At 43.1% G+C, this 15,920-nt stretch overlaps 1 protein-coding gene across 1 annotated transcript in view; it reads left to right on the forward strand.

The window, feature by feature from the left end:
* The window catches only part of FLVCR2 (FLVCR choline and putative heme transporter 2), a 64,557-nt gene that overhangs the window by 26,558 nt on the left and 22,079 nt on the right, over positions 1-15,920 (forward strand). The window contains exons 2-3 of the mRNA XM_007459753.1: positions 6,442-6,583; positions 9,063-9,203. Coding sequence (XP_007459815.1) covers positions 6,442-6,583; positions 9,063-9,203 — 283 coding nt within the window. The remainder of the gene's footprint in view (positions 1-6,441; positions 6,584-9,062; positions 9,204-15,920) is intronic.

The following is a 15,920-nucleotide window of genomic DNA, read 5'->3' on the forward strand; positions in this document are numbered from 1 at the left end:
GCATGTGGGATCTTCCCAGACCGGGGCACGAACCCATGTCCCCTGCATCGGCAGGCGGACTCTCAACCACTGCGCCACCAGGGAAGCCCTCATTGTAGTTTTGATGTGCATTTCTCTAATGATTAGTGATGTTGAGCATCCTTTCATGTGTTTGTTGGCAATCTGTATATCTTCTTTGGAGAAATGTCGATTTAGGTCTTCTGCCCATTTGTGGATTGTGTTGTTTGTTTTTTTTGATATTGAGCTGCATGAGCTGCTTGTAAATTTTGGAGATTAATCCTTTGTCAGTTGCTTCATTTGCAAGTATTTTCTCCCACTCTGAGGGTTGTCTTTTGGTCTTGTTTATGGTTTCCTTTGCTGTGCAAAAACTTTTAAGTTTCCTGAGGTCCCATTTGTTTATTTTTGTTTTTATTTCCCTTACTCTAGGAGGTGGGTCAAAAAGGATCTTGCTGTGATTTATGTCATAGAGTGTTCTGCCTATGTTTTCCTCTAAGAGTTTTATAGTTTCTGGCCTTACATTTAGGTCTGTAATCCATTTTGAGTTTATTTGGTGTATGGTGTTAGGGAGTGTTCTAATTTCATTCTTTTATATGTAGCTGTCTAGTTTTCCCAGCACCACTTACTGAAGAGGCTGTCTTTTCTCCATTGTATATTCTTGCCTCCTTTATCAAAAATAAGGTGACCATATGTGCGTGGGTTTATCTCTGGGCTTTCTATCCTGTTCCATTGATCTGTATTTCTGTTTTTGTGCCAGTACCATACTGTCTTGATTACTGTAGCTTTGTAGTATAGTCTGAAGTCTGGGAGCCTGATTCCTCCAGCTCCGTTTTTCTTTCTTAGGATTGCTTTGGCTATTCAGGGTCTTCTGTATTTCCATACAAATTGTGAAAATTTTTGTTCCAGTTGGGTGAAAAATGCCATTGGCAGTTTGATAGGGATTGCATTGAATCTGTAGATTGCTTTGGGTAGTAGAGTCATTTTCACAATATTGATTCTTCCAATCCAAGAACATGGTATATCTCTCCATCTGTTTGTATCATATTTAATTTCTTTCATCAGTGTCTTATAGTTTTCTGCATACAGGTCTTTTGTCTCCTTAGGAAGGTTTAATCCTAAGTATTTTGTTCTTTCTGTTGCAATGGTAAATGGGACTGTTTCCTTAATTTATCTTCCAGATTTTTCATCATTAGTGTATAGGAATACAAGAGATTTATGTGCATTAATTTTGTATCCTGCTACTTTACCAAATTCATTACTTAGCTCTAGTAGTTTTCTGGTGGCATCTTTAGGATTCTCTATGTATAGTATCATGTCATCTGCAAACAGTGACAGCTTTACTTCTTTTCCAACTTGGATTCCTTTAATTTCTTTTTCTTCTCTGATTGCTGTGGCTAAAACTTCCAAAACTGTGTTGAATAATAGTGGTGAGAGTGGACAACCTTGTCTTGTTCCTGATCTTAGAGGAAATGGTTTCAGTTTTTCACCATTGAGAACGATGTTGGCTGTGGGTTTATCATATATGGCCTTTATTATGTTGAGGTAAGTTCCCTCTATGCCTGCTTTCTGGAGGGTTTTTATCATAAATGGGTGTTGAATTTTGTCAAAAGCTTTCTTGCATCTATTGAGATGATTATATGGTTTTTCTCCTTCCATTTGTTATTATGGTTTATCACATTGATTGATTTGCATATATTGAAGAAACCTTGCATTCCTGGGATAAGCCCCAGTTGGTCATGGTGAATGATCCTTTTAATGTGCTGTTGGATTCTGTTGCTAGTATTTTGTTGAGGATTTTTGCATCTATGTTCATTAGTGATATTGCCCTGTAGTTTTCTTTGTGACATCTTTGTCTGGTTTTGGTGTCAGGGTGATGGTGGCCTCATCAGATGAGTTTGGGAGTGTTCCTCCCTCTGCTATATTTTGGAAAAGTTTGAGAAGGATAGGTGTTAGCTCTTCTCTAAATGTTTGATAGAATTCACCTCTGAAGCCATCTGGTCCTGGGCTTTTTTTGTTGGAAGATTTTTAATCACAGTTTCAATTTCAGTGCTTGTGACTGGTCTGTTCATATTTTATATTTCTTCCTGGTTCAGTCTCAGAAAGTTGTGCATCTCTAGGAATTTGTCCATTTCTTCCAGGTTGTCCATTTTATTGCCATAGAGTTGCTTGTAGTAGTCTCTTAGGATGCTTTGTATTTCTGCGGTGTCTGTTGTAACTTCTCCTTTTTCATTTGTAATTTTATTGGTTTGAGTCCTGTCTCTCATTTTCTTGATGAGTCTGGCTAAAGGTTTATCAATTTTGTTTATCTTCTCAAAGAACCAGCTTTTAGTTTTATTGATCTTTGCTATTGTTTTCTTTGTCTCTATTCCATTTATTTCTGCTCTGATCTTCATGATTTCTGTCCTTCTACTAACTTTGGGTTTTGTTTGTTCTTCTTTCTCTAGTTCCTTTAGGTGTAGGTTAGATTGTTTATTTGAGATTTTTTCTTATTTCTTGAGGTAGGCTTGTATTGTTATAAACTTCCCTCTTAGAACTGCTGTTTGCTGCATCCCATAGGTTTTGAATCGTCGTGTTTTCATTGTAATTTGTCTGTAGGTATTTTTGATTTCCTCTTTGATTTCTTCAGTGATCTCTTGGTTATTTAGTAACATATTATTTAGCCTCCACCTGTTTGTGTTTTTTACGCTTTTTTTCCTGCAGTTGTTTTCTAATCTCATAGCGTTTTGTTCAGAAAAGATGCCTGATATGATTTCAATTTTCTTAAATTTACCAAGGCTTGATTTGTGACCCAAGATGTGATCTATCCTGGAGAATGTTCTGTGTGCACTTGAGAAGAAAGTGTAATCTGCTGTTTTGGGATGGAATGCCCTATAAATATCAATTAAATCTATCCGGTCTATTGTGTCACTTAAAGCTTGTGTTTCCTATTAATTTTCTGTCTGGATTATCTGTCCATTGGTGTAAGTGAGGTGTTAAAGTCCCCCACTATTATTGTGTTACTGTCGATTTCCTCTTTTATAGCTGTTAGCATTTGCCTTATGTATTGAGGTGCTCCTATGTTGGGTGCATATATATTTATAATTGTTATATCTTCTTCTTGGATGATCCCTTGATCATTGTGTAGTGTCCTTCCTTGTCTCTTGTAACATTCTTTAACTTAAAGTCTATTTTATCTGATATGAGTTTTGCTACTCGAGCTTTCTTTTGATCTCCATTTGCATGGAATATCTTTTTCCAGCTTTCTTTCGATCTCCATTTGCATGGAATTTCTATTTCCATCCCCTCACTTTCAGTCTGTATGTGTCCCTAGGTTGGAAGTGGGTCTCTTGTAGACAGCATGTATACGGGTCTTGTTTTGTATCCATTAAGTGAATCTGTGTCTTTTGGCTGGAGCATTTAATCCATTTACATTTAAGATAATTATCGATAGGTTTGTTCCTGTTACCTTTTTCTTAATAGTTTTGGGTTTGTTTTTGTAGGTCCCTTTCTACTCGTGTGTTTTCCAGTTAGAGAAGTTCCTTTAGCATTTGTTGTAGAGCTGGTTTGGTGGTGCTGAATTCTCTTAGCTTTTGCTTGTCTATAAAGGTTTTGATTTCTCCGTGGACTCTGAATGAGATCCTTGCCAGGTAGAGTAATCTTGTTTGTAGGTCTTCCATTTCATTGCTTTAAATATATGGTGCCACTCCCTTCTGGCTTGTAGAGTTTCTGGTGAGAAATCCGCTGTTAACCTTATGGGAGTTCCCTTGTATGTTATTTGTCATTTTTCCCTTGTTGCTTTTAATAATTTTTCTTTGCCTTTAATTTTTGTCAATTTGATTACTATGTGTTTCGGCGTGTTTCTCCTTGAGTTTATCTGGCCTGGGACTCTCTGCGCTTCCTGGACTTGGGTGACTATTTCCTTTCCCACGTTAGGGAAGTTTTCGACTATAATCTCTTCAAATGTTTTCTCGGTTCCTTTCTCTCTCTCTTCTCTTTCTGGTACCTCTCTAATGCGAATTTTGGTGTGTTTAATGTTGTCCCAGAGGTCTCTTAGGCTGTCTTCATTTCTTTTCACTCTTTTTTTAAAATTCTGTTCCGTGGCAGTGAATTCCACCATTCTGTCTTCCAGGTCACTTATCTGTTCTTCTGCCTCAATTATTCTGCTATGGATTCCTTCTAGTGTATTTTTCATTTCAGTTATTGTATTGTTCATCTCTGTTTGTTTGTTCTTTAATTCCTCTAGGTATTTGTGAAACATTTCTTGCATCTTCTTGATCTTTGCCTCCATTCTTTTTCTGAGGTCCTGGATCATCTTCACTATCATTATTCTGAATTCTTTGTTCTGGAAGGTTGCCTATCTCCGCTTCATTTAGTTGTTTTTCTGGGGCTTTATCTTGTTCCTTCATCTGGTACATAGTCCTCTGCCTTTTTATTTTGTGTATCTTTCTGTGAATGTGATTTTTGTTCTACAGGCTGCAGGATTGTAGTTTTTCTTGCTTCTGCTGTCTGCCCTCTGGTGGATTAGGCTATCTAAGAGGCTTGTGCATGCTTCCTGATGGGAGGGACTGGTGGTGCTTGGAGCTGGGTATTGCTCTGGTGGGCAGAGCTCAGTAATAGTTTAATCTGCTTGTCTGCTGATGAGTGAGTTCCCTCCCTGTTGGTTGTTTGGCCTGAGGCGACCCAGCCCTGGAGCCTCCAGGCTCTTTGGTGGGGTGAATGAGCGACTCCGGGATGGCTCATGCCAAGGGGTACTTCCCAGAACTTCTGTTGCCAGTGTCCTTGTACCTGTGGTGAGCCACAGCTGCCCCCCGCCTCTGCAGGAGACCCTCCAACACTAGCAGATAGGTCTGGTTCAGTCTCCTGTGGGGTCACTGCTCCTTTCCCCTGGGTCCTTATGCGCACACGATTTAGTGTGTACCCTCCAGGAGTGGAGTCTCTGTTTCCGCCAGTCCTGTCGAAGTCCTGCAATCAAATCCCACTAGGCTTTAAAGTCTGATTACGGAAATCCTCCTCCCGTTCCCGGACCACCATGTTGGGAAGCCTGACGTGGGGCTCAGAACCTTCAATCCAGTGGGTGGACTTCTGTGGTATAATTGTTCTCCAGTTTTTGAGTCATCCACCCAGCGGTTATGGGATTTAATTTATTGTTATTGTGCCCCTCGTACCGTCTCACTGTAACTTCTCCTTTGTCTTTGGATGTGCGGTATCTTTTTCCGTGAGTTCCATTGTCTTCCTGTTGATGACTGTTCAGTAGTTAGTTGTGATTCCTGTGCTCTCGCAAGAGGGAGTGAGCACACGTCCTTGTACTAGACCATCTTGAACCAATCTCCTCAAATAGTAGATGCTTTAAAGATCAGTTTGATTTGTTGATTGTATACAGTGTACATTGGAACAACCCTGCACTGAGCCTATTGATGATGACTTTTGAGAATATTTCAGAGCTGAGAATCACTAGTGACCGCCCTGAGTGGCTATAATAGACAGGCTGGAAAACCAATAATGATGATCAGCACATTGGCAGCTGATGAATGGTGTTGGCCTGAAAGCAAATTGCTTCTCTACCTGCAGTTGCTTTCAAGTTCAATAAAGGAAACATGGGACCTTAACACAAAAGACTTACTCAGCTTCTCTCACTCTTACAATTTGGACCTGGGTATTTCGTGTTTTCTCACACTATTTTCAAATTTCCACCTTGGTATTTTGTGTGGCAGAAGGGTTTGGGGAGTTCTATCACAGCTAGTCACTCCTGAATCAAGGCATTTCTGCCCTCAGAAACACCCAAGGCATGTTATCTCAGGTCACTGGAGTTTGAACTGCAACGCAGATATAAGATGTTTCAGTTTGTTGGGTTGTGTTTATATGTGTATTTATAGCCACTTTGCATGTACCCATGTCCTGTGTGTATGAATTTATGCAGTTGTGTGACTTCACACCACAGATGCTTTATAAATTACAAAGTTAACTTACACAATGAACTTAAGCTTCTGTGTTTATAAATGTGGTAACAACGTTAGGCTTCTATCTCTCACTGAATGCAAGTTCTTGGGGTTGTAGGGTGTAGAATTTTTCCCTCAGCTGGTCTCTCAGCTCCAGGTGAACAGATACAGTGAAATCAAGAATTTAAATGGCACAAAAAGCAAAACCAGCATTGTTTTACTCTACCATAGAGATGGGAGTATAGGAACCATTCTTCATTCATTTGTAGCTAGAGAAAAGCCTGTCAGCATTGAGAACCCCAACTATAATCGTTTTCACAGTCTGTGGTAGTGAGGGTGGTCAAGGGTGCGTGAGGTGAGCTGTCAATCAAAAGAAAGATCTCTGATGTCTTGACGGGGGAACAATCCCTGTTTGAGGCTTAAGAAGGACTGGAAGTTGGGGATTATGTTTCTAATCAGGAGGCTCTTAAATGTGTGCTGTCACCTCTGGGCCATTGATACAATGATTGATTGTCTCTGTCTTCTATAGCTTGGAATTGCCATTGGGTTCTTGGTCCCTCCTGTCTTGGTACCCAACATCAAAGACCAGGACAAGCTTGCCTACCACATCAGCATCATGTTCTACATAATAGCAGGTGTGGCCACTCTGCTTTTCATCCTTGTCATCATCGGTAAGGTCATTAATAAGCTCATGGGGGTTGGGGAGGCAGGGAGGTCCTGCTGACTTGGGTGAGGACCTTGTGAATATGGCCCTAGAGCAGCATTCTAGGTCCCATGTAATCTATAAAACATATCTATAGAAACTGGAAGCCAGGCTTCCTATGGTCTTCAAATGTTTTAGCCTAAGTAGTTGCTGCCAATTCAGTGCTAGCTGGTCCTGTGTACTTTGTTAGCTGTTCAGTAAAGGTTAGTTGTAATTAACCAGTTCCCCAGTATGACCTCATTAGAATGAATGGGCAGCCTGCTGATCCCCTTGATGAAGCCCTGGTGAACACTTATGATGTCACAGGCCCTGTGCTGAGTGTGCCTGATCTCACTGACTCCTCAATGGCCCTATAGGGGAGGTACCAGCATCAGTCTCACTTAACCAAGAGGAAACAGTGACTTACGAGGAGATAAGGGAATTATTCAAGATTAGACAGTGAGTGGCAGAGGCTGGATTCCAGCCTAAGCTTGTCTAACCCCATACCCTAAATTTCTGGAACACAAGCAAACAAAATAGGACTGACCCACAAACACTAATGCTCTCATACATTCACCTGGGAATGCCTGGGGCCCACATTTTAAAATGGTTTTTTAAAATGTGTATAAGGCACGCTCATTATGGAAAAAATCTAGAAAATACAAAAAAGCATAAAGAAAAGAATGACCATTAACTTAGCCTTGTACCTGTTAATCCCAACCACCAGCCCCAGAGAATTATTATTAATATTCTATGTATGTATATTTAATCATTGAGGTATTTGGTTCATTTATATCTTTTTTTCTCTTCTGAGTGATATCACATGGGCTGTGATAAATTCAGAAAGAGCATAGTAGAGGTTTTCATTTTCAGTGAGTCATTTGTCTTTCAGAGTTAACCAGCTGTCTTCCTAATATCTGAAAGTTCCACCTCACACGTTAAAGTTTTCATTCCTTCCTGCTGGCCTCAACTCCAGAGTCAAACAGTTTTATAATCATGTATGTCATCCAGCTATTCTCACTGTGTCATTTCCTCCCCGGGGTCCAAGCTGAGGAAGGGCTGCCCGATGGCTTTTCAAAGCTCACAGGATCTCTTGGACGGAGAACTTGGTGTTCCTGGGAAGGTGAGAAGCCTTGAAGCTGTGGTTGAGAACAGGAAAGAACCATCTCGGCCAGACTTGAAGTTTCAAATTGTAACGTGTTCAGCTCCAAATTCTTGTGTTTGTAGCAGATGAGGGCCTGGTTCTTTGCAGAGATCCTGGAGGTAGGCCATTTCTACACTTTGCATTTTACTAGTAAGCACAGACGTTTGCTCATTGAATAAAGAACTGACAATCTTATCCAAACTGTGGTTTGTGGTTGCCAAATCCTTGAGCAAACAGCTGCTGTTGCCGAGATTAAAAAAAAAAAACCTCTTGCCTTGATTTCTTTCCCCTGATAGAAGGGGAGGTGAACAGGCAAGACAATGGTTGAGAAGTACCCAGTGGTGGGAAGTTACCCAGGGCTGTTTCTGGAGAAGGAAGGAGCAGGGCTGTGAAGTCAGGGCTGGAGGGTTATCTGGATGGAGGGGGGAGACCTTTGATCTTCAAGAGACTAAACCTCATTTCCAGAGCTTCCTCTAGCTGGAGGCAGTTTCCTGACCTTTCAGAGGTGTTCTCATGGGGGCTGGGGACACACCAAAGTGCTTATTTACTTGGACCCAATTGGGGGACCAATTTAGCCAAACAGCTGGTTAAACTGATTTGGCCCCCAGAGAACTGAACCGCCATCAATGCAGTCAAATGGATTGTACCAGTTGTACTGAAAATAGAACATAAAGCAAATGGTTTTCCCACTGTCCCTCCCCTGTCCTTCCTGTCAGAGTGGTCACACCTACAGGAGCATGTGTTAATCCTCTGGTTTCTCATGGGGCAGGTGTCTGACTCAGACTTCGAGAAACTAGGGACGGACTCCGGGTCTTTCCAATAGAAGAAGATCCTTTCCCTTATTCAGGGAATGTTTATTGGCAGCATGTGCCAGGCTCTGTGCTCAGCATGGGCATCACAGTCCCTTTCCCCCTGCGGGGAGCTCTGGTTCTGAGTCCTTAACGGGGCTCACTAATCCCAGAGCCTCAGCTCTCACTTCCTTCCTATCTCCGTGTTACTACTGAATTTCTTCAGTGCTCTGCCGTATGTTATTCCCCGGTTGTTACTCGGCTCCTTGATCCTTGAATACTGCCTGGGAAGCCCAGTGATTGCAGCCGTCCAAAGGCCATTAAGAAAAAATAATCCGAGGCACAGTCACAGAGCCACAGACAGTGAGATGCAGCTTCAAGAGAGGAGACTATAAAGGATTTAATTGAAGAATTAATATTTCCTTTTGGAGTCTTAGTTCCTTCTCAGATGAGGGAGTCAGCTCTCATCCATGTATCAGCTCTGCAGGGTGGGACCATAGGGATTTGCAGTGATCTCTCTGTTTCTTTCCTTTCAGTATTCAAGGAGAAGCCTAAACATCCCCCCAGCAGGGCCCAATCCCTAAGCTATGCCTTGGCGTCCCCTGATGCTTCATACTTGAGTTCCATCGTCCGACTCTTCAAAAACCTCAACTTTGTGCTGCTTATCATCACCTATGGTAAGATACAGATGTGTCCAGGAGTGTAATGGAACTGGGAGTGTGAGACAAGAGGCCTGATGTGTCTGTGCATCTTATTGTTTCCAAATCCCAAATGTATATGTGAAGTCGTCGTTTAGGGTCAACCAGAAGAGACAGCTCTGTCTCAGGGCCTTCGATGTTGGGTTACCTAGACAACCATTCCTTCCCATATCAAGTTGTCTGGCAAAATGCCTGCCGATCCTCCGAGTCTCATCTCAGTATGACTGCTGTAAAGCAGTATTAGGCCACCTTTCCTCTTTTATTGTGCTGTTCCTGGTACATCTTAACACTTACCATTAAAAAAAAAAGAAGATCATTTCCAGGTCTGTTTTCCCACTAAACTGGGAACTCCCTGAGAGTAGGAATTTATGTCTTTTTATCTTTATAATTCCTCAGCAGTGGCCAACCTGGAGTAGATACTCCAACTGTTATTAAATGAGTGATTGAGTGAACGGGTGGATGGACATTTATATGAGTCTTGTGACATGATCACTCTCCAGCCAATCCTTCACCTTGGAACATTGCTCCTTTTTTACCTGAATGCAAGACAACATCCCTCTTTCATTTCTTTTTCTTGGCTTTGGTAAGATAAATTTCAATATTTATGCTGGTGTATTGGCTTGCTTTTCCAGCAAGGTGTTTGCTGCATCTTCAGTCTAAAGTTTAATGAGAATGTCGTCCTAGACAGGGGCAAGGACAGAACCTCAGGGCATTCCATTAAAGGTGTCTTTACAGATCCACCCAGCTCTGCTTACCCTTGACCATTTAACCCTCCAGTTTGTTGGATTAAAATCAAGAGTGTATATCATGCTCAGTAACCAGAAGAAGAAAAGAACTGAGATTGGTTGACGTGACTTATTCTTAGTGAAACCCCAGTTGGCTATAACCTCAGGTTTTCTCTAGGCTCGCAAACTGTATCTTACAACAATACTAGCATTTACTATGTGCCAAGACTTTTTATATATTATTTTATTTAACTCTCACCACACCAGTGAGAGGTAAATAGTGTAATTTTCCCCATTTAACAGATGAGGAAACAAACTCAGAGAGATTAGGTAATAGCTCAAGAACACACAGTTTTCAAAGGGCAGAGCCAGGATTCAAGTACAGATTTGTCAGACTCCAAAGCCTACACTCCTGATCCGTGATTGCCTATGCTCCTTCCTTGAATTGTACCAGGCCTTCACTTTAGGCTTATCAATGCCCTTCACCTGAATTAAAGTGTTTATCTGCTGAGGCATTAGATAAGAGGTGGTATCATCCACAGTAGAGAGGCACACCTGGTTTTCAGGCATAGGCACAGATTAGGTGACCTCTCATCTGGAATAGCCCCAGGTACCCACATTAGTCTCCAAGGCCTCTGGTCTCCGTTCCTCCCTCTCTCCAGCTTCTCAGTTCTGAGTATGTCTCTGCATTCATTCACAAAACAAAGAGAAAGTTTCCAATACTTAGGATGGCCAGCTAAAGATATTATGAGTTGCCCATCACTGAGAGGTATTCAAGTTTAGGTGGAACCAACCACTTAGTGGGGATATTGTGGGGAATATCAGGCTATAGATGGATAGTGAAACCTGATGATCTTTGGGTTCCCTTCCAGACTCAGGATTCCATGCCTCTAAGACCTTTCACTTTTCCCTAGAGTTAAACATCTTGAGTGCATCAACCTTTGACCACCATAAACCTTATGGCATCTGACAACAGGGCATTTGAGGCTTACCTTGGAATTCTAGGGCAGATGAGTGCTTGATAAATATCTTCTGTGAACGGGAGTGGTGATGGTGGCAATAACCGGGCAATGGCCTCATTCCAGAGGCTGCGGTCTTCAGTTCTGGACGCTGTTTATGGCAGGGTCAGGTCACTGACCCATGATAGCAAGAAATAAGAACAAAATGTACCAGGAACAGTGTTGATCCTGGTCACTGTGGCTCATCTCTGGGCCGTGCTTTAGGGGCAAAGGCAACTCCTTTTCATTCCATCTTGTACGGCAGGTTGCTTATATGGTCTTCAGTCTGGCAGAGTGGTGTTAATCCTATGGTTCTGGACACTCTTCCTTAATCTATTTGGTTAAGTGATAACAAAGGGAATAAATGGGTTAGCACTTCTGGAATGGTGGAGTGAGGACCTTGCATCATCTGTTCCTCCATGAAAACAAGAACACCACTGGCAGACGTTATCAAAATCAGTTGTTTCAGGGTTCTTAACCAAAGGCTTGAAACAATCCAGTGAGCATCTATTCAAGACAAATATCTGAATAACAGTAAAGTAGCAAGCTTTGTGTTTTAACTTGTCCTATTCCGATCCCCTCTTCCAGGCTCTGTGGTAGCCTTGAAAACCAGCAGCCTCCCAGACGTGGTAGCTGTGAAAACTAGCAGCCTCACAGCCACTGGAGGGGGACAGACAACTTTGGAGCTCCCCCAGAAGTCCCATCCCTAGGTCACTATTTGACTCCTGGGCAGTTCCCTGCAAAGGCCCCATTCAGAGGATTTGCCTATATTTGACCTGACTCAGAGCTTTCTCAGTGGGAAAGCGCTATTTCCAGGACATTTGTTGAAAGCGATCACTGTTTAACATCACAGCTGCCTGAGGTAGCAATACCGGTTGGGGTAATCAAGAGGCTGACCAAAGATCTTGAAAGGAAAATCTGGAGAATGAGATGTCCAGGGGGCTTTGGAAAGCTCTGAAATATTCTTAGGAAATCCACATGCACATGCAGAGTTGTGCAAATGCCCAGGAAAGACCTGAGAAAGCCCTAAAGTCTCACCTCTGGCTGAACTTGAGGCTCTGTGTAAGCAGAAGGTGAAGGCTAAGGCAGAGTTGTCACCACCCTGCTGGAGCATCACAGGCGAGTCCCAACACACACATAGAGGTCCTCAGCAAAGGTGGGAGACTTGTGGGCTTAAAGTATTCAAGGAAATCCCTGTCTAATCCTTAGCTCAAAACTAAGCTAGTGGAGCAGAAACCTCAGTGGCTGCACATGACAAAGAGCACAGACTTTACAAAATGAGTCCAGGGAAGTCAGTGAACAAACAGCAGCAGTAACAAATCCTGGGGAAGGAGGAGAATCTCATTTCTAGGGTTGACATTATATTTAAAATGTCCAGTTTCAACAACCAAAAAAATGAGACATGCAAAGAAACAGGAAAGCAGGGTCCCATACACAGTTAGAAAACTGTTCCTGAGGAAGCCCAGAGGTTCGATGTAACAGGAAAAGGTAGTAGCTCAGCTATTATAAATATATTCAAGAACTAAAGGAAACCAGTGTGTAAAGAATGAAAGAAAAGTAGAGAATGATGTCTCACCAAATAGAGAGTGTCAAGAAAGACAAATCAGAAAGAACCAAATATAAATTCTAGAGTTGAAAATACAACTGAAATGAAAAACTCACTAGAAGGCTCAACACTAGATTTGAGCTGGCAGAAAAAAGAATCAGTTAACTTGAAGATAGGTCAAATGCAATTATCCTGTCCGGGGAGCAGAAAGAAAACAGAAAGAAGAAAAATGAGCAGATCCTCGTAGACCTGTGGGAAACCGTCAAGCATACCGACACATGCCTAACAGGAGTCCCAGAAGAAGAGGAGAGAGAAACAGGGTGGAAGTAAATTGCCATCAGATTGAGACGGTGCTAAACTAGAAAAACAGTTCACTTCTGTGCCTCTGGAAGCATTTGACTGTGTTGTGTATAGATAGAATTTATTAACATTTTTCTCAAAGGCCTGAGGTGATCCCAGTGAGGAGTTAAACTAATCTGGTTGCTTGTACACATTTCATTATAGTCAGAGAACCACAAGCCTTATTTTTGTGGTAGAGAGTTGGACTTGGCGACAGGGATCTTTGCCAACAAGGAAATGATTCTTAGGCTGAATCACAGATTTGGGAAAACATGTTATTGAGCCTTTACTCTGTGTCAGGCACCATGTGAAGTGCTTTAATCTCATTTAATCTTCAAAAGAAACCCATGAACTAGGTGTTCAACCGCTCCATTTTATACCCCAAAAAACTGAGGCTCTGATTGAGCTCCTCGTCCGTAATTAGACAGCTAGCAAGCAATAGAGCTTAGATATAAACTTCTGTCTGTCTGAGATCAAATCCTATCTTCCTAACCACCGCACCATTTTGCCTTCCCGTGCAGAAAGGAGCCTCTTGGAGACAGAGCCAGGGGTCTGTTTTCAACCTCACTCAACTGAGTAGCCTCTGGGTCTATCTAGCAGGGGTGGTAGTGGTGTATGTCCTTCCTCAGATTCAGTGCTCAGACCAATGGCCTTTCTTCTGAGATGAGGGTCTGGAGTTCTGGGGTTTAGAAGCAGGACCTACCTACACTGACCGGCCATCTTTGGGACTTGGGGATGGTGAGGCTTCATCTGTAGCGTGTCTCTCTAAGGGTTACAGGTCATGTAAAGGCACTCACTCCACCTGAGAATCCCTGCTTTCTTCTCCCACTATCTTTGCTCCAGATTAAAAATGCACACACAACCAAAAAAACCCTCTATAAATTCAGCTAAATCCTTTGAGACCTCCCAGAATGCCTCCCACCTTCCATGCAGTTTCAGGTTGAGCTTTGAAGAGGGAAATGGTTCACAGTTTATATATACACACATATAACCATATAGTGCATATGTACATTATATAGTACATATGATGTTCCTCTTTTTCTCTGAATTATAAACACTTAAGAGCATGTCGTTGGGAATCAAGCAGTTGATAGTTTTTCATGGATGTATTTTCTGGATTTGGGTGGACATGTTTTGGAGTAAGAGCCTTGGCTGGGGCACCAGTGAGTTCAGAGTTGGTACGTAAGGAATATAAGGTCTAAGTTTTAGTGTCAGCTCTGCTAATTACTGAGTGTACCACCTTCACCCATCCTGTGCTCATCGTGTGTCTCTCTAAGAACCACCCCTCAGAAAAGAGTAATAACATTTGCATCCCACTGGACTTCCCTGGATGGAAATGAAAGCTTTTAAAGTAATCGTGAATCAGAACACTGCGTGCAGCCATAATGCTGTTGTGTTGGGAAACCTGCCCATTTCCTACAGTCTTTTTGTTTTTTGAATGAAGTAGATTTCGACACGCAGGGAGTAGCTCTCGAGCAGCCAGTCCAGTATTGTACTGGTAGTGACTTTGCAAGTGCTTCTCCAAGCTGCTGAGTCAGCTGCCCCGAGCTTAGGTGCGGTGACGCAGTAAAGGCTTTGGAGGAATTCCAGTGCTGCTGCCTTTTCCCCACGGGCTTCTGGCCACACTCTTAGAGGTAGGTTTCAGACATAAATTAAGGGCCATCCGGCTAAGTTGGAATTTCAGATCCACAACAAATTCTTTTTTAGTATAAACATGTCCCACAACTATTTGAAGCATTCTTATGCTGAAATTCAAATTTAATTGGGTGTGCTGTTTTTGTTTTTTCCTAAATCTAGCAGCCCAGTTTAGAGGGGAGGAGGTGCAGAGGCTGGGTTTGTGCTTGACGTTGCTGAAATATCACAGGAGTGAGAAACTACCACCTCCTCTAGTAAAATACCCTCCCTATTCTAACATGGCACCGCAGGAACCGCAGGAAGACACTGGGCTGGAAGCAGACTCCCCGTGGGTCCACCAGAGCCTGGGGCTGGGCAGGTCTTGTGGTGAGCCGTCAGCCGTGGGCATGGGGTGGGGTGAAGTAAGAACCTTTCTTTGGCTCCCCCTCGGATCTCCAGGCCTTGCTTTCACATGGCTTCCCTAACGTCCTTGCATTGATGGCTAACGACTGCCCTGGTAAACAGACTGGTGAAAGGCTCCTCTTCTGGAGAGTGTCCTCCAAAGGATTGCTCTTCCCTGTCATCCCCCAGCCTTGCCTCCAGCTATGCTTCTGAAGAATCTGTGCAGTGTTGGGCGTCTGAATTCAAAGCCTCAACATGTGTCCTGAGGACACCTTTCCTTGGGGCTCTCAAGGGCTTTACACTGCCTGACCTGGGCCTCGGCAGGGGCTTTGTGCCCCTTCAAGATGCTGGCTTCAGGGTGGGTGTAAGGTCCTTCCGGGATTCCCTGGAGCTTTGCTGAGGTCAGGCTGGCCCTTTAAAAAGAGGGTTTCCTACAAGTTCAGGAAGGACAAAAGGGAAATGAACACAGAGTAACCAGAACCCAGAGATGGGATCTGGGATCAGTGTTTCCCATGCTGGCCTGATGATAGAGTCCCCTGGGGTGCTGGATGGTGTGGGCCTCGATTCCTGCCTCTCTTCTGGAAAGTCAAATTCAGATAGTCTGGTCCGGGCCTGGGAATCTGCTTTTCACAAGCATTCCTGGAGATTCTGGTTTGCAGCAGGGTTGAGAACCTCTAAAGTAGGTGTGCTATGGGTGATTCTCTTGAAGCCCCTTCCCATCCCAGCTGCCTCCATGTTAACCCCAGCCTCTGAGGGCCTGGGCCTGGTCTGTGATCTTCCTATGCCCGAGGCCATTTATCCCCAAGTTTAAGAAATGCCAAGGGTTTTTGTTGTGTTGTTGTTAAAATGTGGATTCCTAGCCCCAATCCAGGGGAATCAGATTTAGTTGGTACAGGGTGCAGCCCAGGAATCTGCATTTTTAGACTCTGAGGCTTTCTAATGCCAGTGGTTTCTAAATGCCACCACCCTTTGAAAAAACTTAGTCTTGACACAGGACAGAAACTCAGAGTGATTGGGGCTTCCCTGGTGGCGCAGTGGTTGAGAGTCCGCCTGCCGATGCAGGGGACACGGG

Source organism: Lipotes vexillifer, unplaced genomic scaffold (genome assembly GCF_000442215.2).
Source record: "Lipotes vexillifer unplaced genomic scaffold, Lipotes_vexillifer_v1.1 scaffold39, whole genome shotgun sequence".
NCBI lineage: Eukaryota > Metazoa > Chordata > Mammalia > Artiodactyla > Lipotidae > Lipotes > Lipotes vexillifer.